The sequence below is a fragment of the Salvelinus alpinus genome, chromosome 28 (genome assembly GCF_045679555.1).
Source record: "Salvelinus alpinus chromosome 28, SLU_Salpinus.1, whole genome shotgun sequence".
NCBI classification, from domain to species: Eukaryota; Metazoa; Chordata; class Actinopteri; order Salmoniformes; family Salmonidae; genus Salvelinus; species Salvelinus alpinus.
This window is the reverse complement of record NC_092113.1, coordinates 11222487-11248437: the sequence shown is the minus strand read 5'-3', so window position 1 is coordinate 11248437 and position 25951 is coordinate 11222487. Positions and strand designations below refer to the sequence as shown.

The window sequence follows — 25951 nt, the reverse complement described above, 5'->3', positions numbered from 1 at the left end:
CAGCAGGGGCTTGGGCCAAGAATCCTACCCATGAACCCCTGAGGCGCCAAGTGTGGGCTCTCTGTGCTGACATAACAGCCGTGCGGAGCACCTCCTCTTGGTTTTCATGTACCCGTTCCATTACCACGCCCCCCTTTTTTCATCTGCCGGTACGCCACAGAGCACCACTGCTGGGCTGGGACTATTGACTTCATTAAGCACTTGACTTCCTGTCGATAGCGGACGGTGGGTCTTAATGAGACAGTGCCAGGACGACACAGCAGGGGCTCACCTTCCCTCTCCACCAACTGGAGTTGTGTGTGTATTCATTGGGCTAAATTAGAATGGAAGAGGGCGAGGAAAACTGCTGATAGTGGGCTAAAGTTAAGAATAAATTCTTATTTTACAATGACAAATGACTGGATAAATAGCCAAAATATAAGTGCTTAAATTTATATTTCCCATTCTGATTTGTTTTTCCTTCAGATAACACCATGAACAACGACAGCTATTTTACTGCAGTTGCTTCTACCGTTTCTGCTACTTCTAGATGCTGCTAAAAAAACGTGGCTTTGACAAAAAACCATTGAGTTCATTAATAGGCTGCTGCCAGGCCGCCCCCTGGACGAGAGGAGTGACAGGGACTAGACGAGAGCCGAGGGGTTGCCACGCTCGCCATGCTTCATCGATGGCGCGGCGAGTCAGCAGGTGGCACGCGTCAGTAAGCGGGGGCTCCACCTTACCTGTGTCGCAGCCGCTCATACCCATCTTGCTGCCGTCGGGGCACACGTTGCACTTCATGCCCTTCACTCCCGTCTTGCAGGAGCACAGGCCTGACATTTGCTCGCAGTCGTCCCTCACTGAGCCCACCGCGTCGCAGTTACACGCTGGAATACAGAGGGTGAGAAAGAGAGAAAGAAAGAGAGAAAGGGAGATATGAATAGGGAGAAGAAAGGGATGGAGAGAATGGGATGCATAAAATACAGTGAATAAAAGTCCATATGTTCATCATAATGAAAGACGATCCCTCTAGTCTGTCCCTAACACTCTCCAAGATTCCCCATTATGCTTTTAAGTTCAGGAATACACACACACTCTTTCAACACACTAACACACTCTCTTTCAAACACACACACACACACACACACACACACACACACACACACACACACACACACACACACACACACACACACACACACACACACACACACACACACACACACACACACACACACACACACACACACATACACACACACACACACAGGCCACCTCAGAAGTGACCCCTGGCTTGATGTAAATCTCAGCGCTTCATTGTCGGGGGCTGGGGTCAGAGATAGTTCAGGCCGAGGCCAGCCAGACAACCCTGGGGCAAGATGGGAGAGGGTAGAAGGGCCAACAAGATCACAGAGAGCCACCAGCCCGCAAGGGACAACATCAAAACCCATCATGTTCCTGGAATCAATGTTTTTCCTCCTGCTGAACTCTGCACTGATGTGTGTACTGTTTGCTTGTCCGTGAGTAAGCCTCAGGGGGCCAGTGTTGCAGTCAGGAAGCACGCTTTCCCATGTGCTCAGAGGGCACTTTTGGTACTGCAGTTTAGCTGAAGACAAGCCCAAAAGGACAGTTTTTATAGATGGCCCCATAGACCCCTTTCTGTGTTTACAAACATTGCCGCATGAGTGCATTTCACACTACTTTTGGATTATAATTGGATGGTAGGGCTCGTATGAACGTTCTGCTTAATATAATATGTGTGTCATCATCGCAAATCAACTGCATTATACTTAAAAAACACTTCAACTTCAACCAGTAAAATGGCTCTTTGGCTAGCTTTTGCTACAGCATATATTAATGAGCGTTAGCATTCTAGTGAACAACTAACTGCTGCATCCAAAATAATTATTTTGCAAAGATCACAACCAAATGCAATCTAAGTGGGTGTTCAAGCAAGAATCAAAACATCATTGTAAGCGTATGAGAACCCCAAAAAGTTATTTTGTTCAGAAGTTAAAAAACATAAATGTATCTAAATGTTGAATGGGCACAGATGACAATGGCTTTCTTACTGCCACCAAGAGTAGCGCGCATCTGTGCGTGACGTCAGTGTGTCGTGTACTGGAAAAGGGTTTATAGAAAAGTCACATTTTAAAATTCCTAAAACGGCACTTTAGTTTTCACCTTTGTGCCAAAAATATCCATTGAATAATTCAAGTAATCGTCTTCGAGGCCAATTGTTCTTCCATCACTCACAGCCGAAGATATTAACATTTTAGAGTCATCCAATATTTGTGATGTTTGTGGATGACGTCGTCGCTGCTCGTGCTGCTTCCACTGAGTTCTAGTGTGTAGCCGTTATCGGCTCTGTAAAGCAGATGGCAACCACCACGAAATGGTGTATGCGAACGTGAGTGGATTACGTTGAAAACAACGGTCGGCCATCTTGGATGCTGTCTCCAGTTCATATATACCTCAGGTGTAAACCTCACAGGTAAGGCCACAGTGGAGACAGATAGATAGTTCCTGCTGCGGACTGAAAAGCTCTGAGGATCTCCTACTGTATTGCTGTATCTTTTCACAAGACTTAGTAGTCACCATCAAAAAGGATTATGCGCACACACACACACGCACACACACAAAGGAATCGAGTCAATGTCTCCATATAGTACAAGCCATCAAGCAGATACTTTAACCCAAAGCGGCTTACAGTATTGCATGCATACATTTTCGTACTACCGGCCCCAGCGGGAAACCTATGATCCTTGAGTTGCAAGCGTCATGGTCTACTAACTCTGCTATACAAGACCATAACTCTTCTGTTTCCTACGTAAGGACAGTTGATGAGAAGAAACGAGATGGAGAAAGAGACAAGATGAAGAGGGTCTCTTACGTGTGCAGCCGCTCAAGTTCTCTGTGACGATGCCGCGGAAGTTCCAGAAGCTTGGATCGCAGCGGTCGCACTTCTGTCCCCCGACGCCGGGCTTACAGGAGCACTGGCCGCTGCCCGGGTCACAAGTCCCCTTGTAGGAGCCATACGGGTTACACTGGCATGTACCTGGGGGACACACCAATGACTGATGACTGATTGACATGACTGATTGACATGACTGAATTAATTAGATCATTATGTACAGCTACAACATCAAAGCATCAGCAGACCGTGTCCAGGCTCACCTCTGACCCCTTGTATTATATCCATCACAATGGTATTAACTTATTGACCAGATGCTCACAATCAGCCTATCGTAGCACTTAGATCATCTTATTTCCATTGAAACTAAACGTACGAAAGAAAGGTGATCTCAGTGCTATGATACTTTTTGGAAACCCAGCCCTGACCAAGACTTGAATCTGTGTCCGTACCTTTAGATATCACTTTATATGCAGGTTTTCCTTTTAAAGAATTGTATGCTAGGCTGATTGTGAGCATCTGGTCAATAAGTTAATACCATTGTGATGGATATAATACAAGGGGTCAGAGGTGAGAGGTCGGATGCCACGTGAGGGGTCGGCACACTTACTGGGGCATCCGGCAAGTCCCACACCAAGGGCCGCCGTCTTGTTGTCACGGCAACAGCCATAGACTGACAGACTGCAGTGTTCTTGCGCTGTCAGCTTTGTCGGAGAGGTGGCCGAAATCGCTGATGAGGGGACACAACGGACAAGAAAGGAGAAAAAAAAACTTTTCAGAGTGATAGAAGGCTCTTTTAAAAGGAATTAGAAGACACAATCTCTGAACAACATGCAACTTCTAGTGAACAATGAGTTTTGCCTGGCGGGCCAGGGGTGAAGAAGCTGGCATCTGGCTTCCAGATAACAATTCTATTTTCCCAGTCCTGACAATGGCTCAAAATCAGAGGGAGAATTATGCCATTACCTCCAGTGCAGTGAAAACAAACAATGGTGTTCCTAGTGGATTTGCAACAGCTGACATTTGCCTCTTCCTAGGAGGCCTATTCTCTTCATTTGTTCTCCTGTGAAATTGCAGAGCGCGACACAGCGTCGCTACAAGCTCGCAGAAGCAGAAAAAAACGAGTCTGCAGCTGAATTTGATGGACTGGGCCAATCTGTGAGTGTATGTGTGTAGTTGTTTTGTCTGTGGGAGCGCCAGATTTCACCGTGACGTGACAGCTCGAAAACCGTATATACAACACACCCCAAACAAATATCTCCCCCAACAGAGCACTTGTGTATAAGTGAAACGAGAGAGGTATGGAAGGATGGAAGGAAAAGAGGGAGGGGGGGTTGTTCAATGGCCAAGGCAATATATTATTGCTTAAACTCTCTTCAGGCCTTGGATCAAAATGGGCGCTAGTGGTAGAGTTGGAGGCTGCTCCCCCTCGCTCTCTCTTTCTTTCTTCCTCTCTTGTGTTCCTCTCTTGGAGTTTGGAGGCTGCAGATACCGGCCCATAAATCACACTGTTACTGATGTGGATATGAGCCGAAGCCTAATGGTGATGACTTGCTCTCTCTTTTTCCAGTGCTTTTCCACTCCAGCGATGAGCTTTGGACACAGTTCATTAACTTGCCACTTTTCAGCGCTCCCGCTACTATCTGTACTGAGCCTATTAGGACAAGAGAGAACTTTTAATTTCATATGTTCTTCAACCGATTGGTTTTCCCTCTACAGTGACCATTGTCTGGCACAATACAGCTCTCTCTGATGTGCGAGTATTACTCTGTCTCTCTATCTCAAGGTCTGCTGCTGCCACAGCTATGTGCTGCATGTAGCCTTTGTGTTCCTACAAGGGGAGAGTTGAATGCCTGTGCATGTAGCAATGGTATATACTGCAGGATCTCTTTTAGACGTCATGAAAACTGGGTCAGTGATTCCAGTTTTCTGATAGAAAATGCAAAATAGGACAGCTTGAAAGTTCTCTGAGACAGCTGTCAAAGATCAAAGAACACAGACAGGCATGATGAAACATTTTCCAGGAGACACAACACGTGAGGTGTTTATAAACCACATAAGACAGTAAAAAAACAACAACACAAGGTCGTGTTGAATTCAAAACCCCCTTTGTCAAGTTAAAGAAGTCAGGTGCTCCCTTGAGTTTGAAGGCTTGGAGGTCAAACCGTGGTCAAAGACACGTTCCTCCATGCATAGCTTATGAAGAAAGGCCCAATGAGATTCCAATTGATCTGAGCTTTTTGGGAAAAGAAGAGGGCCCAGAGCTCGCGTACACCAATAGCACTCCACAAGAAAAAAGGGATTGATTCTCTGCGGATGGTGAAGAAGCGTGACAGAAAGCGCCCCAAAGTGGCCAGCTTAGGAAGGACGACTTTACAGGGGTGTGAGTGTGAAACCGGGGCGGAGAGCTCTCTCCATCTCTCTCTCTCTTTCGTTTGCTCCCTTGCTCTTTTTAGGGCCGCAGGGAATCAAACAGGCTGCAGTGATCACACAGAATATCTTATCTGCCCTTTGCTTCGCTCTGGCCTACTACAGAGAGATGATGGTTTACACTGCCAAGGCAGGGACTTAGAATGTAGAGCAAGACGTAGAACAAGGCTTCCCTACTTTTGCCTGGCATCTGTGGTGACAGTCTAGAGAAAATGACCTCTGCAATCTACATAATGACAAAGCGAAAACAGGTTTTTAAACATTTTTGCAAATGTATTAAAAACAAAAACCGAAATACCTTATTTACATAAGTTCAGACCCTTAGCTATGAGACTTGAAATTGAGCTCAGGTCCATCCTGTTTCCATTGATCATCCTTGAGATGCTTCTACAACTTGATTGGCGTCCACCTGTGGTAAATTCAATTGATGGGACATGATTTGGAAAGGCACACACCTGTCTATATAAGGTCCCACAGTTGACAGTTCATGTCAGAGAAAAAACCAAGCCATAAGGTCCAATTCATTTTCCGTAGAGCTCAGAGACAGGATTATGTCGAGGCACAGATTTGGGGAAGGGTACCAAAACATTTATGCAGCATTTAAGATCCCCCAAGAACACAGTGGCCTCCATCATTCTTAAATGGAAGAAGTTTGAAACCTCCAAGACACTTCCTATAGTTGGCCGCCCGGCCAAACTGAGCAATCGGGGGAGAAGGGCCTTGGTCAGGGAGGTGACCAAGAACCCGATGGTCACTCTAACAGAGTTCCTCTGTGGAGATGGGAGAACCTTCCAGAAGGACAACCATCTCAGCAGCACTCCACCAATCGGGCCTTTATAGTAGAGTGGCCAGACGGAAGCCACTTCTCAGTAAAAGTCACATGACAGCCCGCTTGGAGTTTGCCAACATGCACCTAAAGACTTTCAGACTATGAGAAACAAGATTCTCTGGTCTGATGAAACCAAGATTGAACTCTTTGGCCTGAATGCCAAGCGTCACGTCTGGAGGAAACCTGGCACCATCCCAACGGTGAAGCATGGTGGTGGCAGCATCATACTGTGGGGATGTTTTTCAGCGGCAGGGACTGGGAGACTAGTCAGGATCAAGGCAAAGATGAACGGAGCAAAGTACAAAGAGATCGTTGATGAAAACCTGCTCCAGAGTGCTCAGGGCCTCAGACTGGGGCGAAGGTTAACCTTCCAACAGGACAACGACTCTAAGCACACAGCCAAGACAGGAGTGGCTTCGGGACAAGTCTCTGAATGTCCAGAGCCCGGATTTGAACCCGATCGAACATCTCTGGAGAGACCTGAAAATAGCTGTGCAGCAATGCACCTCGTCCAACCTGACAGAGCTTCTCTGCCGATCCTGACAGGATCGGCAGAGAAGATGGGAGAAACTCCACAAATACAGCTGTGCCAAGCTTGTAACGTCATACCCAAGAAGACTCGATGCTGTAATCGCTGCCAAAGGTCCTTCAACAAAGTAAAGGGTCTGAATACTTATGTAAATATAATAAATGAGCAAAAATTTCAAAAAAACTGTTTTTGCTTTATCATTATGGGGTATTGTGTGTAGATTGATGAGTAAAAAAAACTATTTAATCAATTTTAGAATAAGGCTGTAACCTAACAGAATGTGGAAAAAGTCAAGGGGTCTAAATAGTTTCCGAAGGCACCTTATGTAGGTATCCAATCGGGGGAGGGAAGCTCTCGCCAGCCAGCTTTGGCGTTGTGTTCGATAGGCTACTGTACCAACCAAAGTGGTGTTCAGAAGAAACAGCAGGATTTTTAGCCGTAGCTTTATGACAAAGTATTAAGCTGGGTGAATTAAGTAAGAGATGGGTTATTACTCTGGCTGATGTTAGATCAGTTATGGTGGGGTGTGCAGGCTGCTCACCTGTACAGGGTCCCTGATTCTGGATCAGCAGGTGCTCCTGCTTTTCACACCTAGCCTTCTTCATTTCACACTCGTTGCTGTAGGTCTTCCCATTTGAGCCACACACCTAAGGAGAATCGTAGTCATACTCATATGAATGCTGAAATGTATGAGCGTGTGATTTAATTTCAAAGTTACTCTAAGTACACCATTCCTTTTCAAACCACGTAACATTGCAAGTTCAATTTCAATCTGAAAATGTTATTGCACAAACATTGACTTTGAATGTAAATGTCAGATGTCATGCATTCATTACCTAGGAATTACCTAGGCTTGTGTGAAACTGAAAACCACCTCTATTGCAGTAAAAACCACATACAGGTTTGTGGTTGTTTGTGGAGGGCTAACTTATGGAGGATAAAGCTTACCGGGTTGCGAGGCACGCGATGGCAGTCAAAGTCACAGACACAGCGGTCGTCCTCTGCGTCCTCGTCCCACGATCCTCCGAACGTACGACACCTGTCCTGTTCGCAGCTCTCAATACCTGACCCCGATCCTCCTGAACCACAATCTGCAGAGACCACACACAGAGATTATTTTTTAATTGTTATTATCGGCCCAGCACAGTCACACATAAGAAAATTTAACATTTCGATACACACTTGTAAAAATGCCTTACATCTTCGTCGTCCTCCCCAAAAATTAAAGCCGAGTTCTTGGCAGAGTGTTTATATATTCAGAGTATGCCACCTTTAGGATATTAAAATGTCCTTCACGTTGACGCTGAGATAGAACCAAAGGCGCTGCTGGAAGTACAAGATAATGACCAACCATGGAGAGGACCAGCGATTGACAAAATAAATTAGGCACAACATTGCTGCGCCACCAGTGAGGCATCCTTTACATTTCAATTAAAGCTGAGGGTAGTGGGAGGAGGGAAATATTACCCCTTGCATCCCTGCAAGGGGGAATCAATGCGGGGGAATCAATGCGAGAGCCTGTTTCATTGACACAGATTTCCTGATAGGAGGAAGCCGCTAATTATACGGTGTTCCGTAAGATCCAATTATCAATCCACTCCAGACTTCGGAAAAAAAGTAGTTCAGCCACTTTTTGTACCTGCGACTGTGAAAGGTAAACTTTCGATTTATTTTAAAACGGTACACTTCACTGGATCAAAGAGGTTTTTGAAAAGAGCTCTTCAGAGAGCGTTACAAGAGAGTTACAAGTACAAACGACAAGCCATTATTATTTCCGAGGATCGGAGAATTATAAAGCTGAAACATTGAAAAAACATTTTAGAATACAAACTACATAAAGATATACATACAGATAGAACTCACAAGATAATGGGGGGGGAAGAGAATGAGATGGAAATAAGAGTGGACACATCCAGCTTGACTGCAATGATTTATTTAATACAAACAAAAATGGGAAGGAGTTTGACCATGAAGAATGAAAGGGCCCTGCTTTTAATGTTCAGACAGTTCACTTGTTACACTTGCAAGACTCCTGGGGAGAGGAGAGAGAGGGAGAAGGAATGGTGGGGAGAGAGACAGAGAAGGAGAGAGACCAAAAGAGAGAGAGAGAGCAAGAGACAGAGAGGCAGTAGTCCACATGCAGACAGAGGAAGATGTTCAAGTATGGGAAAAAGTAATGTTCATTGGTATCAAATCTCTTTATCTTGAAAAGTATCCAGTTATGATGTAAATTCTCCTAATGATATTCTCCAGACCAGTTATAATGCAATCTTGTACAACATTAATTAAACAAATGTATATATATATGTACTAGGGAGTCCAGATGCTTCCCTCCTGTCCTCTGTCTCAGTCTCCTTTTTTGACCGTCTGACTCAGTCCCATCTGTATTGACGGGCTGCTTTAGCAAGGCCCCCGCTGGCCCTAATGGGGATATCGATGTTGTAGTCCTGGAAGTGCCACTTAGCATAACCCATCTCCTTAAGTGGATTATGGGGCAGGTCACACTGTAGCGGGGCGCTGCTGGGTCCAGAGGAGCAGCAGTCCGTCTCATTGCCCTGATATGGGTCATCACCAATGGGCTCTGACAGGCTCGAGGGGTCGATACAGTGGAAGGGCATTCACTTCATTAGGCCCACGCACAGTGAACAATGGAGGAACTCCAGAGGCCGGGAGTATTAAGGAGAGTACACATCAAACTCAAGACAAAGACTGTCTTTATTTTTTTACAATACTGTACACCAAGGGTTCCCAAACCTTTTCACTCAGGCATTGGGGAACATCCTGCGCCCCACTTTCGCGTGCCCGCCACATCTCTTTCTATGGGTACAAGCACTGTCGACACAAACTGTTCACACCCATCTTGTTGGCAGAGAAGAACATTTTGCAGGTTTAAAGCTAATTCTCTTTCAATTCTATACATTTTGCCATGTCTAATGTGTATTCATGTGATAGTTGAGTGACTCAAACATTAAAACAAAATCTATGGGCTAAAAAACATAGCTAAAAACGTTAGCTGACCGTAGCTAGTTGATCTGGACATTTTTGACAAGTTTTAAATTGCTCTCTAAATAGCTCTTTGCCGACCCCTCAGTTTGGGAATCACTGCTGTACACAACAATTAAACCCGAGTCCAATTGTTCGTATTCTCTATCAATGTGACTGCGGTAAATGGACACGATAGAAAGGAATTGTAAAATGGATTTGATACGACTATATGAGAGGCCATTTTGTGAGTGTTCTAAAGCTGTGACGGTGCAATGCAAAATGTCTGTCAGTGCCATATGATGAGCGAACACGGTATCTGATCCCAGACAGCGACATGCAATGATGACGGGTTCCAATGCAAACGCACAAATCAACTGACCCCGGAGCAGCTGTTAAATAAACAAGCCCCTGGCTTGCCTGTCCACCTGAGTCCATTTATGCAAACTCAGCAGGAGAAGGGAAACGTGGGAGTGAGCCAAGAGAGCATTCGCCACCCAATTAATATTCCGCTCATGCCCCCCTGACTCAAAGAATAAATAAATATAAAAGAAAAAAAAGAAGAACTAAGACATTGAGTAAATAAAAGTGAAGGGAGGGAGGGGGCACTAATTAGCTGTTGGTTTTTGATGTGGCAGCCACCCGCACTGCCTATGAACCTTTCAATTAGCAGGGAAGATGTCTGCATCAGCTATTCTCTCAGCGCCCGTGTCTGTCTGCTACTTTTACTCAATCATGTCATAACCAGAGTCCATTTAACCAAGGAATCTCCGTTAAGTTGAGCAAATACAGAACGGCGGAGACGCTGGAGAGAGGAAGAAAAAAAACAGCCGATTTTCGTATTTCCTTCTTTAAAGAGAAGAGCGAGAAATTGTGTGAGGGAATAAAACTGATAGAAGCAATGGAGGAGAAAATGTGTGCTTCTTTTATAGCATGAGGTGATGACCCGATGGAGGGAAGAAGCAGAGAGGATGAGGGTGGATAATTGGAGGGAAACTAGAGAAAGGGGTGTGTATCGTTCTGAAGAATGTGGCCCAGATTCACCTCAGTACTATCAATATTTGTATTTGTATTTATCAGGGCCAGGAAACACTCCTGTCAGTAAAAAAACACTATACCAATATCATGACCTGTGTGTGAATGTCAAGATTACCATTTGTCATCTGCCACAAATCCAATTTCTGTGTGTGTGTCAGTGAAGTGCAGTCAGGGTAGGCAGTGGCTGTCTGTGCAAATTTTTTGTTATCTAAAGTTTTTTCTCAATGATTCTGGTGGTTTTTATGCAAACAAATTCCAAATGTGCTAAAACAGCACCAAAATCTCAGGAAAGGTGCTAGGGTATTCATGCCTTCCTTTCCATCTATTCAAATTGTTGACCCGCGCGGCCATTAAAGATTAATGGAGAGGGTCAGCATAGACGTCTCTGCTTTGCCTAGCTTGAAGTAGCTTCATTCGTTGCATTGAGACGATTTCATATTTTGCACATCCGTATTGCCTTAACATGTTGTGTGGGTAAACCTGTGGTAAACTCTGCACATTTGGGCATGTCAACATAATTTGGTGCTAGCATCCCTTGAACTGAATGAAGCTAGCTAAGCTAGCAAAAACAACCTGACAAATGGACATTATACTGCACAGCAAATCATTTCCCAAGTTGGAATAATCGAAGAGTGGAAAGTCAACTACAATGAAAGTTAAGACCAGACAGAGCCAGCATACAGGAACTCTACAAGACGTGATGTTATTAATGAAAGGCAACCACCATCTCCCTCAATGCTATCTGTCAGGCAGGCTAACAGTGACTACTGGACTGTTCACTTGTCTGAAACGTCATTACCAATTAATACTTTTTACCCAGACTTTTACACATCTTGGACATTTACTTTTGCTTTGTGGATGTAATGGGAATGGGGCTTCTCCTGCCACTCAATGCAGGCCCTAATCTTGTCTTCTACAAAATGGATGCGACTAACTACGACAATTCTACGTGTGTGGCTGCATGGGGGCACACTCATGCTGAAGGATTCTGCTCCCCGACCGGCTGGATGTACAGTAGCTGCCTACCTGCGTGGGAGAACTGTGCTACCAGCTACTGTTTGTGTGTGACTTTTTGTGTCAGTGTGAAAATGGAACCAAAGGAGGCTGTGGGGATGCGTCTCCCACCTGTCCGTGGGCCTGCTGTGTGCCTGCAGAATAAAATAATGGACATGGGTCAAACGCTGTCACCGAGAGGTTTACCCTGACGGTCAGACAAATTCAATTCATTTACTAGTACAGTAGGTCTAAATGCATTTTGCATTCAATTTGCAGATTAGGCTACTGTTGAATGAACATGAGAATAGACAACATCCCGTTGATGCATTTCAAGATAATCAAGATAGATTTTTTGGGATGAGGCATTTTTTCTTTATACACAAAAAAAGTATGTGGACACCTGCTTGGGGAACATCTCATTCCAAAATCATGTGCATTAATATGGAGTTGGTCCCCCCTTTGCTGCTATAACAGCCTCCACTCTTCTGGGAAGGCTTTCCACTAGATGTTGTCACATTTCTGCAGGGACTTACATCCATGCAGCCACAAGAGCATTAGTAAGCTCGGGCACTGATCTTGGGGGATTAGGCCTGGCTTGCAGTCGGAGTTCCAATTAATTCCAAAGGTGTTCGATGGGATTGAGGTCAGGGCTCTGTGCAGGCCAGTCAAGTTCTTCCACACAGATCTAAACAAACCATTTCTGTATGGACCTCGCTTGCTGCACGGGGGCATTGTCATGCTGAAACAGGAAAGGGCCTTCCCCAAACTGTTGCCACAAAGTTGAAAGCACAGAATTGTCTAGAATGTCATTGTATGCTGTAGCGTTAAGATTTCCCTTCACTGGAACTAAGGGCCTAGCCTGAACCATGAAAAACAGCCCCAGACCATTAGTCCTCCTCCACCAAACTTTAAAGTTGGCACTATGCATTCAGGCAGGTAGCGTTCTTCTGGCATTGGTCAATCCCAGATTGGTCCGTCGGACTGCCAGATGGTGAAGTGGGATGCATCACTCCAGAGAGTCCAATGGCGTTGAAAGTCACTGAGCTCTTCAGTAAGGCCATTCTACTGCCAGTGTTTGTCTATGGAGATTGCATGGCTGTGTGCTTATTGGTATTTCCATTTGGTGAAGTTTTTTGTCAATTTCGGTTAATAGCCTATGTCACTCTGGTTGTTGGAGCTATCTGTTGTTTGGTGAACTTGGGCTTCATCAAAGTTTATTTGTGAGTAAATCTGGCTTTGATAATAGCCCATGCCTTCCCAGTCACTGACCTAATCGCACGTCACCGGTATGTTTGTGTGTGTATTTGTGTGTGTGTGTTTTGGAGTTTTTGGAGTTTATTAGGAAGGGATGGAAAACAGCGTGGCTTTGGTAGGCCCAAACACGCAGGTGGCTTGTTGCTCGGACCTTTCCCTGTTTGTTTTCGCTTCATTTGCCAGCCCCTCAGACAGTCTGCTGTTGAAGGATGTGACAACGCGTTAGTCCAAATAAACCCACCCTACATAAAGAAAGGGAGCTCAGAAAAGAGAGAAAGGGAGAGGAGAAGGTTTCTTAGCAGGATAGGTAGGGATAGATAGATAGATAGGACAAAAAGCCACTGATCAGCTTTTGATGAGCTCTTCTCCACCCACCCACCCATCTCCTCTATGTTGTTCTCTCTCGATATGTATTGGGTAGTGGATAGTGCATTGACTCTGCCGTGTGATATTTTCACCCATAATCCTGTTTAGTAAATGTGTATTCAATTAAAACCGGCCTGGGCCCCAAGGTGATGCACTACGCTCCCCCGCCACTTTGTCAGTGTCGACAAAGGAGCTGAGCCTGGGCCTACCCGAGTGTGAAATTAAACAGGTGATAGATTCCCCCAGTACAGAACACTGTCATTTTTCATTACCCTAAATAAAAGGGGGGGGGGGGAACGCTTCCATTTCACCCTGTGACAAATGAAAATGTTTTTTAAGTCAGGTCTAAATAAACAAGTAAATTGTTCAATTGGCCGGAGTTGGAGGATTCTACCAGCACTGTAGACGGGAGAGTGGTGGGTAGGGGTTGTACTGTAGGCAAGTGCCGAGGGGAAAGGTTGCAGTCGGTTCAATAGGTTGTGATAGGTCAATACATTGACTAGTCCAATGATATAATAGGACTATAGGGTTGGGTCAATTTGATGCACAGGGTTTTAAAGACGTAAAAATTGGAGTTTGTATACAGAAGAAAGTAGTTTTTCAATCGAGATTTTCCCAAAACATTGGAGAAGAATTCTAACCCTGTTCCTGTTCAAAATATTAAGCTACTACAGCTACCCCATTAAAGAATGTCCTAGCTTTAAGCAGTGGGGGGTTGTGCATCAGTTATCTACTAGAGGGGAAGAGGAATGGTGACAAGGCGTGGAACAAAAAGAAAACTGGACCCTGTCCCCTGGGGGAGGTTTATCGATCGGACCCGATCCCATCTCTGAAAGCAATGTGATCTTTTTGTCAAGAGACAATGCTAGTTTGATGGAGAGAGGGCAACATGGTGAGACAATAGGGATGGGAGGGGGAGAGACAGAGAAAATAAAATAAAACATGTTTCTTTTGTTACTGGCTGATGGCTTTCTGAGAACTCAAATGAGCAAGCGAGGGAGAAAAACAGGGGGTTGTATGCTACCAGAGAGAGAGAGAAAGGAGAGAGATGGAAGATGGAGAGACATTGCAATAGAGAGAACAAGTGAGAGAAACATAGAGGGGAAGAGAAAGAGGAGCTAGAGAGAGGAGAGAGGAGAAAGAGGAGAGAGAAGAGAGAAAGATGAGAGAGAGAGGAGAGAGAGAGGAGAGAGGAAAGAAGAGAAAGAGAGGAGAGAGAAGAGAGAGAGAGAGAGAGAGAGAAAGAGGAGGGAGAAGAGAGAGAGAGAGAGAGAGAGAGAGAGAGAGAGAGAGAGAGAGAGAGAGAGAGAGAGAGAGAGAGATGAGAGAGAGAGAGAGGAGAAAGAGGAGAGAGAAGAGAGAAAGATGAGAGAGAGAGGAGAGAGAGAGAGGAGAGAGTAGAAAAAGAGAGGAGAGAGAAGAGAGAGAGAGAGAGGAGAAAGAGGAGCGAGAAGAGAGAGAGAGAGGAGAAAGAGGAGCGAGAAGAGAGAGAGAGAGAGAGAGAGAGAGAGAGAGAGAGAGAGAGAGAGAGAGAGAGAGAGAGAGAGAGAGAGAGAGAGAGAGAGAGAGAGAGAGAGAGAGAGAGAGAGAGAGAGAGAGAGAGAGAGAGAGAGAGAGAGAGAGAGAGAGAGAGAGAGAGAGAGAGAGAGGAGAGAGAGGAGAGAGAGTGAGTCACCAGGCTTCACAAATAGATAAATGCCCTTGGGGCGCTATAGAGGAGAGCATCTTTGCCCACTGCCAGACAGCGATATGGGGCACATAGTGAAAGTGTGTGAGTGTATGTGTGTGTATATACTGTTTACTACATGTGCAGTGTGTGCGTATAATGATTATATGGTGCACAGTATGTGTGTGTGTGTGTGTGTGTGTGTGTGTGTGTGTGTGTGTGTGTGTGTGTGTGTGTGTGTGTGTGTGTGTGTGTGTGTGTGTGTGTGTGTGTGTGTGTGTGTGTGTATGTGTGTGTGTTTGAATGTGCGTGTGTTTGAATGTGCGTGTGGTGTCCGAGCGTATGTGTATATAGTATGTGTGGAGTGTGTGCGTATAATGATGATATGGGGCACAGTGTGTGTGTATGTGTATGAAATCTGCAGTGTGGTTTATATGTGCATTTCTTCATGGTCCACATACAAAAGGTTACTCGACTCAGTCAATGAGTTCAATTGAACAAAACCAGCCGGGCGTTAAGAGCTGGCAGACAGAGCTGGCAGACAGAGCTGGCCGTATACAGTAGAGTAGACAACGACACAGTGAGAGAGGGAAAGAACAGACACTGGGATGGTAGAGGAAAATTATCATTCATGAATACTCTCACCCCTTTACCCCTCCCTCTCTCTGTCCGTCTCTCAGTCTCTCTCTCTTTCGCTACCCCTCCCTCCATCTCTCTCTCCATCTCTCCTCCACTCCCCACTTCTCCCTCCCCCTCTCCATCGCTCTCATCATCTCGCCCTCTATCTCTCCTGCTGGCAGGTGAAACCTGCTCTGTTGTTCATACGTCCTCAGACGATGACGACAGTCTCGGCGACGGTGACTACGTCTGGCCACAAGGGACTATTGCTGACATCATCTGCATGACAACCGTATGGTGACAAAGATACCCAGAGAGAGAGCTGATTGTCAGAGTAAAGACTCTGGTACCGTGCCAGTAGGAGAGGAGAGCAGCTCCACAAAGGACGTGTGTAAACTAGGCTGCAAATCATGATTAAAAAGGCACTGTGTGGTTGAGAGTTCCTCTGCCCTATCAGTGGTATCTAATTCCTACCTTCGTCGCAGCTGCCAGGCTTGGCCGCCTCGATCTTCTTTTTGAGGACGCAGGAGGCCACACCCAGCTCGCAGGTGTTGTCGTAGGTGAAGCCGTCGCTGCCGCACACGGGCGAGAAGGCCTGGCCCTGGCATTGCGGGCACTCGCACTTGTTCTGGACGCAGCGGGCCCCCCAGGCACACACGGCGCTGCCGCACGTCTCTGCAAATGCACACACACAAACAAACGGACGATCACACACGCACACGCACGCGCACACACACACGCGCACACACACACACACACACACACACACACACACACACACACACACACACACACACACACACACACACACACACACACACACACACACACACACACACACACACACACACACACACACACACACACACACACACACACAGGGTGTGTCAGCAACTATTGATTGGAATCATGTAAAAGGAATATGCTTGCTAAAATACAGTAGTGAGACATTACTTTAAGACCTACTATTTGTACAACCACACTGTTGGTAGGCACACACACACTTGGTGCTGGCATTACTCACTGCATTCTCCCTGGGCGAGCACGCGCAGGTCAAGCTGCTCGGTACAGGCACGCACGTGGAGCTCACACTCGCTGTCGTAGGTGGAGCCGTCGCTGCCGCACACCGGTTGGTGGGACTCCACACACTCCTGCGGGCACACACAGCGGCCCGACTGCCCGTCGCAGATCGCCCCAAATGAACAGTTGGCACACGCCTCGTCTGGAGGGAGACAGGTAGGAGAGTGTTAGGATTGGAGAGAGTAAATAAGCCCGGTATGGGTAACGGGGAGAGAAAGAGTGTGTGAACCGGAGAGAAAGAGTATGTGTTTGTGTCAGTGAGTTGAGTGAGTGAGTGAGTGAGTGAGACAGAGAGAGAGACACAGAGAGAGAGAGACAGAGAGAGAGAGAGAGAGAGAAAAATATCGAGGGAGGACAGATAGAACTGGCTCATCCGAAGCCTGTGTGGGTGGCGTGGCAAAATCCACAGCCGTGATGCCACCATGATGTCATGTGTTTACCTAACCCCCTTCGAAAGGCCGGTCATTTTGAGAGGGCACCAAACCCAGATGGTGTGCAGACTTCACACAGCTGCAAGCTTCAGTAGGATGATCTGGACTAAGAATACTGTCAAGAATCCTCGATTTTCAGTTGACTCTGATCATTTGCACGTTTTCCATTCAGTGTCTTTTCCCTCTGCCTTGCATAGCCTAGTACCGACATGCTGTGGATATCAATGATTCGTGGCAGCCCGAGTGAATCACAGAGCCAGAGCGGAGATGCGAGGGGTGGGCAGCGCTCCTCGATTGCCAATTACACCTGGAGGATTGCATTAGCAGCGCACGGCCGCTATCACATTCAATTAGTGGCTAGGTAATAACAGCTGCTGATTTATTGCTAATGGCTAACGGAGAGAGCGGGCTACTTAGGCGGAAAACCTCCCCCTCCCCTGTGTTATTAACTTGTGTATTACACCTTATTACACCTTAATAAAGTCAGGAAGTCTGCCTGCACCGCACAGGCACTCGCTGTGGACAGACCAGCCTGGGGGCCTGATTAAAAGCAGGCGGTATAAACAGAAAAATATATGTAGCCGAGGTGGCGGCTGGCGGGGATGGGGAATGCATCACCGTGACAATGACGGTGTTTCGAACCCGGGGGATATAAATCACGGTGAGTGTCGTCCTTTATCAGCGCCCATGTCCCGATAAAGGCCTTCTTTATTTCCCTCCTCTGGCTCTGTCTGTTCCAGCCAGTGCCGCCGGTCGTTGGCGGCGGCTAATCGGGACACATCTAGCTATCGGACCCAACTGGGCTGCCTTACTGGCTGTAAACACAGGGCCAGGACAGCTAGCACTAAGGCGCTAACGGCGCTAACAAGGTGGGGGGACTTGTCTGACCAGGGAGGGGAGTTGACGGTGAAGGGGGAGGTTGAAGAAATTGGCCTTGAGGAGAATGCCATTCCGAGTGATGGATACCGAGAGACGGTGGGGAAAAGAAAAGCTAAAGAGCAGGCCTCAGAACGCTACACACACTCTCGGAGGAGTAGTATTAGTCAGAGAGACTGGAGCTACGACAAGGGAGAGACGGAGGAGTTGTTCTTTAACGTGAAGAGAAAGAGAGACAGTTGTTTAGTGAAAGGCTCTGAGAATGTCCCAGACTATAAAAACACTCCCCGGCCGACCCCACCGTGCTTGCTCCATAACTATTCCGTCCCTCCTCACCGTCTCTCCTCCCTTTCTTATTTACCCCTCTCTCCCCTATCTTTCCGCTACTCTTCTCTCTCTCGCTACCTTTTCGCAGCAACTGTGCAAAACTCGTAATGTTTATTTCTGTTCTAAATTACTTCTCGTCTCTTGTCTCATCTATTTTGAGGTAAATATATATGAAATTCCTTACGGAGCGATTGATATCGTTCTGCGGTCTATTATCCATGCGTGTCTCTGCTTCTTCCAGCCTGCCAGACACACAAGGTCACCCAACACTCAAACATTGAGAGGAGAAAATACATCAGAATAATAAAAAATGTCACTCATCTCACTATCGGACCGCACCTGAGCCATAAAGATAACCATTTCCCCTAGCGCCATTTTTCGATCCCCCGAGGGGAAGAAAATCTAATTATGACAGCGCACATAGGCCTTGCGAAACGGTGGCCCCACTCACACACACACACACCAGTTGTCTCTGCATGCAAACGCACGAGGGACAAAAGGAAACACACAAACTTCCCAGCCTCTATCGACACATACACCACACAGTGTATGCAATTGATATGAATTGTGCCATGATAATTAACAGAGATAATAGTGAAGGTGGAGGGAGGTGAGGTGACTCAGTGGAGTTTGAAGAGGCCTGTGTAAAGCAGTGCAAACAGCCCAGAATAAACCAACCCACATCACCATCATCATTCCTCCGCTGGGCCTTGCCTAGCACTGCCTGCCTGTCGCTTTTATTGCCCTGTTCCGCTGACTTCTGCCTCTGTGGAGACTTGCTGTCATCCATAGTGCTGTATCAGACACACATACACACACACACACACACACAGCAGGGCCCGCTACCTCGCTCTGCCCGCAACCAGCTCGCCTTTTTAAATAAAGACTATTCATTACGCCCCCGCGGCGCCACGGTGAGAACTGTCTACCTAACGCCACACGCACGCCGTCTCCAAATTGAGTTTGCTCGCCCGGCTCAAACATTCCTTTTGCTCCATTTCCCATTGGAATACATCTTTATGCGCAGAGATTTCAACTTGGGAATGGAAAGAGGAAATAATAGTGGAGTCACATCGGCCCCCAAGCCAACAACACTGCAGTGGATTAAACATCAAACTCCAGTTGAAACAATAGGGCAGGGATCATCAACTAGATTCAGCTGCGGGACGATTCCTTCTTGAGCGGATGGTCGGGGGGCCGGAACAGAATTACAAATCATTTGTAGACTGCAAATTGACCGCAAGAAACCCAAACAGATATGTTTCAAATATAATAATTAAAAACCTTGCTTACATTTGAATAAGATCACATATATTTACTTATTTTTTTTTTATTTTTTTTACTTCAGTTTATTTTAGTAAATACTTTAACACTTATTTTTCTTAAAGTTGCATTGTTGGTTAATTAAGGGCTTGTAAGTAAGCATTTCATTGTAAAGGTCTAAACCTGTTGTATTCGGCGCATGTGACAAATACAATTTGATTTGATTTTGATTTGATATATCTCTCTGTTATGCGTGGGAATACTTTGGAACAGATTTTTCCAAAACTTAAATCACTTGGAGATGATTTGCTGGCGTTTATAAAGTATTTTATGTGCAATAATAACAATATATACAGAGCCTTCAGAAAGTGTTCACACCCCTTGACTTCTTCCACATTTGTGTTGTGTTACAGCCTGAATTTTAAATGTATTAAATTTAGATTTTTTTACTGGCACAATACCACATAATGTCAAAGTGGACTAACGTTTTTTTTTTATGTTTACAAATTAATTACAAATTAAAAGCTGAAATATCTTGAGTCAATAAGTATTCAACTCCTTTGTTATGGAAAGCCTAAATAAGTTCAGGAGTACAAATTTCTACCCCACACATACAATTATCTGTAAGGTCCCTCAGTCGAGCAGGTAATTTCACACACAGATCAACCACAAAGTACATGAAGGTTTTCCAATGCTTTGCAAAGAATGGAACCTATTGGTAGATGGGTAAAAAATAAAAAAGCAGACATTGAATATCCCTTTGAGCAGGTGGTTATTAATTACACTTTGGATGGTGTAACAATACACTACAAAGATACAGGCGTCCTTCCTAACTCAGTTGCCGGAGAGGAAGGAAACTGCTCAGGGATTTCACCATGAGGCCAATGGTGACGTTAAAACAACAGTTACAGAGTTTAATGGCTGTGATAGGAGAAAACTGAGGATGGATCAACAGCATTGTAGTTACTCCACAATACTAACCAAATTAACAGAGCAAAAATAAGGAAACCTGTACAGAACACAAATATTCCAAAACATGCATCCTGTTTGGCAGAGCTTGAAGAATAAAAAAATATATATAGGCAAATGATGCACAATCCAGGTGTGTAAAGCTCTTAGAGAGTTACCCAGAAAGACTCACAGCTGTAATCGTTGGGGAAAAGATTATTTATTTAAATTAGATTTTTATGTATTTAATTTTCAATACATTTCACTTTGTCATTATGCGGTATTGTATGTAGATTGGTAAAATATATAATCCATTTTGAATTCAGCCTGTTACACAACAAAATGTGGAATACGTCAAGGGGTATGAATACATTCTGAAGGCACAGTATATTACATTTCTTTTCTCAGAAAACTTGGGGGGGCCAAATAGAATCACCCGCGGGCCGCCAGTTGGGAAACCCTGCAACGGGGTAGAGCTAGCCGAGAGCTAGTGTAAAGATGCTAAGCTGAGCCAGGCAAATCTCTCGCTGTCTGCTGGTGATAGCAACCGCTAACAGTAAAGCTGGCTAACAGGGTTTACGGTATTAGCCGTCTTGGATAATGGCTGCTAAATGGCTTCAGGCATCTCTATCACTCTACATTATTAGATCAGTATATCTATATTACATCTATAAACTGTTACCCATTTAGGACCAAAAGGCAAGCAGGCAATATGGAACTGTGCAAAGTAGCCTATGAGAGAAGAGAAAAGTGAATAGATAATTGAAATATTTATTTTCCTTTCTTCATGTCTGCTCTGTGCTTAGTTAGTCTACAGAAAACATGGTACATACATGTTATTTGTTATACAGATACAGGCCTATGGTGTAGCCTACATTTACAGTAGCAGAAAATCTTATTCAAACTCTAACTAGAGCACGGAAAGGAAGGCACAGGAGCAAATGGTTTGTCGGTAAAACTAAAATGTTAATCATCGTCATCATCAATTACTCTTCTATGGGAAAATGGGTGCAGGTTAGCGTTGTTCGTCATGAATCTTGTTGTGGACGCAGCTCTGCAGAATGGCCACTACCTGGGACACCCACAAAGTCATCAAATCTGATTTTAAACCTAACCATAAACTTAAGCATGATTGATCTTAATTTGACGAATACTCCAGATAAATGGGATGGCAGGTAGCTTAGTAGTTAAGAACGTTGCGCCAGTAAGCGAAAGGTCGCTGGTTTGAGTCCCGAGCCGACTAGGTGAAAAATCGGTCGATATGCCCTTAAGCAAGGCACATAACCCTAATTGCTCCTTTAAGTCGCTCTGGATAAGAGCGTCTGCTAAATGACTAAAATGTAATCATAAACTGGGTGGTTTGAATGCTGATTGGCTGACTTTTAAAAATCCACCTCTCTAAAAACAAGTCTCTCACCGTTGCCGCCTGCTATAGACCACCCTCTGCCCCCAGCTGTGCTCTGGACACCATATGTGAACTGATTGCCCCCCATCTATCTTCAGAGCTCGTGCTGCTAGGCGACCTAAACAGGAACATGCTTAACACCCCAGCCATCCTACAATCTAAGCTTGATGCCCTCAATCTCACACAAATTATCAATGAACCTACCAGGTACCACCCCAAAGCCGTAAACACGGGCACCCTCATAGATATCATCCTAACCAACTTGCCCTCTAAATACACCTCTGCTGTTTTCAGCCAAGATCTCAGCGATCACTGCCTCATTGCCTGCATCCGTCATGGGTCAGCGGTCAAACGACCTCCACTCATCACTGTCAAACGCTCCCTGAAACACTTCAGCGAGCAGGCCTTTCTAATCGACCTGGCCGGGATATCCTGGAAGGATATTGATCTCATCCCGTCAGTAGAGGATGCCTGTTTTTTTTTTTTAATGCCTTCCTCACCATCTTAAATAAGCATGCCTGATAGGTGAGAATTATCTGTTAATTGAATGATTAGAATATTCCGCCCTGAAACATATAATTGTATGGAATTGATTAGAATGTATAAAATCATAATCAATAAATGTGTAGTCCTAGTCCGAATTGTTCTTGACTCTAGAACGTTCCTGTGAATAAACCTTTTTGACTATTTTAGCTGGGCCTCTGTCTGTTTCATTCGACCAGGATCTTACAAATTCTGGTTTGCAGACTGAGGAATATAATTAAATTGGGTTATGTACCTTGAGAACAAAATTCTCTTAACAATGCCCCATTCAAGAAATGTTGAACCAGGAACAGATATAGCCCTTGGTTCTCTCCAGACCTGACTGCCCTTAACCAACACAAAAACATCCTATAGCGTTCTGCATTAGCATTGAACAGCCCCCGTGATATGCAACTTTTCAGGGAAGCTAGAAACCAATATACACAGGCAGTTAGAAAAGCCAAGGCTAGCTTTTTCAAGCAGAAATTTGCTTCCTGCAACACAAACTCAAAAAAGTTCTGGGACACTGTAAAGTCCATGGAGAATAAGAACACCTCCTCCCAGCTGCCCACTGCACTGAGGACAGGAAACACTGTCACCACCGACAATTGAGAATTTCAATAAGCATTTCAATAAGCATTTTTCTACGGCTGGCCATGCTTTCCACCTGGCTACCCCTACCTCGGTCAACAGCACTGCACCCCCACAGCAACTCGCCCAAGCCTTCCCCATTTCTCCTTCTCCCAAATCCAGTCAGCTGATGTTCTGAAAGAGCTGCAAAATCTGAACCCCTACAAATCAGCCGGGCTAGACAATCTGGACCCTTTCTTTCTAAAATGATCTGCCGAAATTGTTGCAACCCCTATTACTAGCCTGTTCAACCTCTCTTTTGTGTCGTCTGAGATTCCCAAAGATTGGAAAGCAGCTGCGGTCATCCCCCTCTTCGAAGGGGAGACACTCTTGACCCAAACTGCTACAGACCTATATCTATCCTACCCTGCCTTTCTAAGGTCTTCGAAAGCCAAGTCAACAAACAGATTACCAACCATTTCGAATCCCACCATACCTTCTCCGCTATGCAATCTGGTTTCAGAGCTGGTCATGGGTGCACCTCATCCACGCTCAATGTCCTAAACGATATCCTAACCGCCATCGATAAGAAACAATACTGTGCAGCCGTATTCATTGACCTGGCCAAGGCTTTCGACTCTGTCAATCACCACATCCTCATCGGCAGACTCGATAGCCTTGGTTTCTCAAATGATTGCCTCGCCTGGTTCACCAACTACTTCTCTGATAGAGTTCAGTGTGTCAAATCGGAGGGCCTGTTGTACGGGCCTCTGGCAGTCTCTATGGGGGTGCCACAGGGTTCAATTCTTGGACCGACTCTCTTCTCTGTATACATCAATGATGTCGCTCTTGCTGCTGGTGAGTCTCTGATCCACCTCTACGCAGACGACACCATTCTGTATACCTCTGGCCCTTCTTTGGACACTGTGTTAACAACCCTCCAGACGAGCTTCAATGCCATACAACTCTCCTTCCGTGGCCTCCAATTGCTCTTAAATACAAGTAAAACTAAATGCATGCTCTTCAACCGATCGCTGCCTGCACCTGCCCGCCCATCCAACATCACTACTCTGTACGGTTCTGACTTAGAATATGTGGACAACTACAAATACCTAGGTGTCTGGTTAGACTGTAAACTATCTTTCCAGACTCACATCAAACATCTCCAATCCAAAGTTAAATCTAATCTATTTCGCAACAAAGCATCCTTCACTCATGTTGCCAAACATACCCTTGTAAAACTGACCATCCTACCAATCCTCGACTTCGGCGATGTCATTTACAAAATAGCCTCCAATACTCTACTCAATAAATTGGATGCAGTCTATCACAGTGCCATCCGTTTTGTCACCAAAGCCCCATATACTACCCACCACTGCGACCTGTACGCTCTCGTTGGCTGGCCCTCGCTTCATACTCATCGCCAAACCCACTGGCTCCAGGTCATCTAGAAGACCCTGCTAGGTAAAGTCCCCCCTTATCTTAACTCGCTGGTCACCATAGCAGCACCCACCTGTAGCACGCGCTCCAGCAGGTATATCTCTCTGGTCACCCCCAAAACCAATTCTTCCTTTGGCCGCCTCTCCTTCCAGTTCTCTGCTGCCAATGACTGGAATGAACTACAAAAATCTCTGGAACTGGAAACACTTATCTCCCTCACTAGCTTTAAGCACCAGCTGTCAGAGCAGCTCACAGATTACTGCACCTGTACATAGCCCATCTACAATTTAGCCCAAACAACTACCTCTCTCCCTACTGTATTTATTTATTTTGCTCCTTTGCACCCCATTATTTCTATCTCTACTTTGCACATTCTTCCACTGCAAATCTACCATTCCAGTGTTTTACTTGCTATATTGTATTTACTTCGCCACCATGGCCTTTTTTTGCCTTTACCTCCCTTACCTCACCTCATTTGCTCACATTGTATATATACTTATTTTTCTACTGTATTATTGACTGTATGTTTGTTTTACTCCATGTGTAACTCTGTGTTGTTGTATGTGTTGAACTGCTTTGCTTTATCTTGGCCAGGTCGCAATTGTAAATGAGAACTTGTTCTCAACTTGCCTACCTGGTTAAATAAAGGTTAAATAAAAAATAAAAAAAATAAAAAGCTGTGATATATCAGACCGTATAACATGTGTATGATAAAACATGTATTTTTACTGTTCTAATTGTGTTTGTAACTAGTTTCTAATAGAAATAAGGCACCGGGGGGGGGGGGGGGGGGGGGGTATGCATAAGAACAGCCCTTAGCCGTGGTATATTGGCCATATACCACACCCCCTCAGGCCTTATTGCTTAAATATGTTGATAGCAGTGTTTTCCCACTGGATCTTAGTGACCACTGCCCAGTTGTCTGTGTCAAAGATGTGAGAATGCATAAATCTAAGCCTAAGAGGAACTTTAAAAACTTTAGTGAACAGGCTTTTTTTACATGATCTTTATTTTAGTGACCTTGATTGTATCTCAGCTATCCTTCAACCTGATTTTGTCACGCCCTGATCTGTTCCACCCCCCTCCAGGTGTCGCCCATCTTCCCCATTATCCCCTGTGTATTTATACCTGTGATTTCTGTCTGTCTGTTGCCAGTTCGTGTTGTTTGTTCAATTCAACCAGCGTTTTGTCTCAGCTCCTGCTTTTCCCCAGTCTCTCTTTTTCTCGTCCTCCTGGTTTTGACCCTTGCCTGTCCTGACTCTGAGCCTGCCTGCCGTCCTGTGCCTTTGCCCCTACTCTAGATTACCGACCTCTGCTTGACCTGACCCTGGGCCTGCCGTCTTGTACCTTGGCCCCATTACTCTGGATTATCGACCCCTGCCTGCCTTGACCTGTCGTTTACCTGCCCCGGTTGTTACAACAAACATTGTTACTTCAACACAGTCTGCACTTGGGTTTTACCTGAAACCTGATAGATTAAGCTTTTTT

At 45.3% G+C, this 25951-nt stretch overlaps 1 protein-coding gene across 7 annotated transcripts in view; it reads right to left on the bottom strand.

Annotated features, from left to right (window-relative positions):
* agrn (agrin) overlaps positions 1-25951 on the bottom strand; it is a 280235-nt gene that overhangs the window by 51477 nt on the left and 202807 nt on the right. For all 7 annotated transcript variants that reach the window (XM_071371598.1, XM_071371600.1, XM_071371601.1 and 4 more), the window contains 7 exons: positions 16626-16823; positions 16076-16276; positions 7630-7772; positions 7223-7328; positions 3504-3623; positions 2873-3037; positions 723-866 (listed from right to left, as the gene is read on the bottom strand). In XM_071371598.1, coding sequence (XP_071227699.1) covers positions 723-866; positions 2873-3037; positions 3504-3623; positions 7223-7328; positions 7630-7772; positions 16076-16276; positions 16626-16823 — 1077 coding nt within the window. The remainder of the gene's footprint in view (positions 1-722; positions 867-2872; positions 3038-3503; positions 3624-7222; positions 7329-7629; positions 7773-16075; positions 16277-16625; positions 16824-25951) is intronic.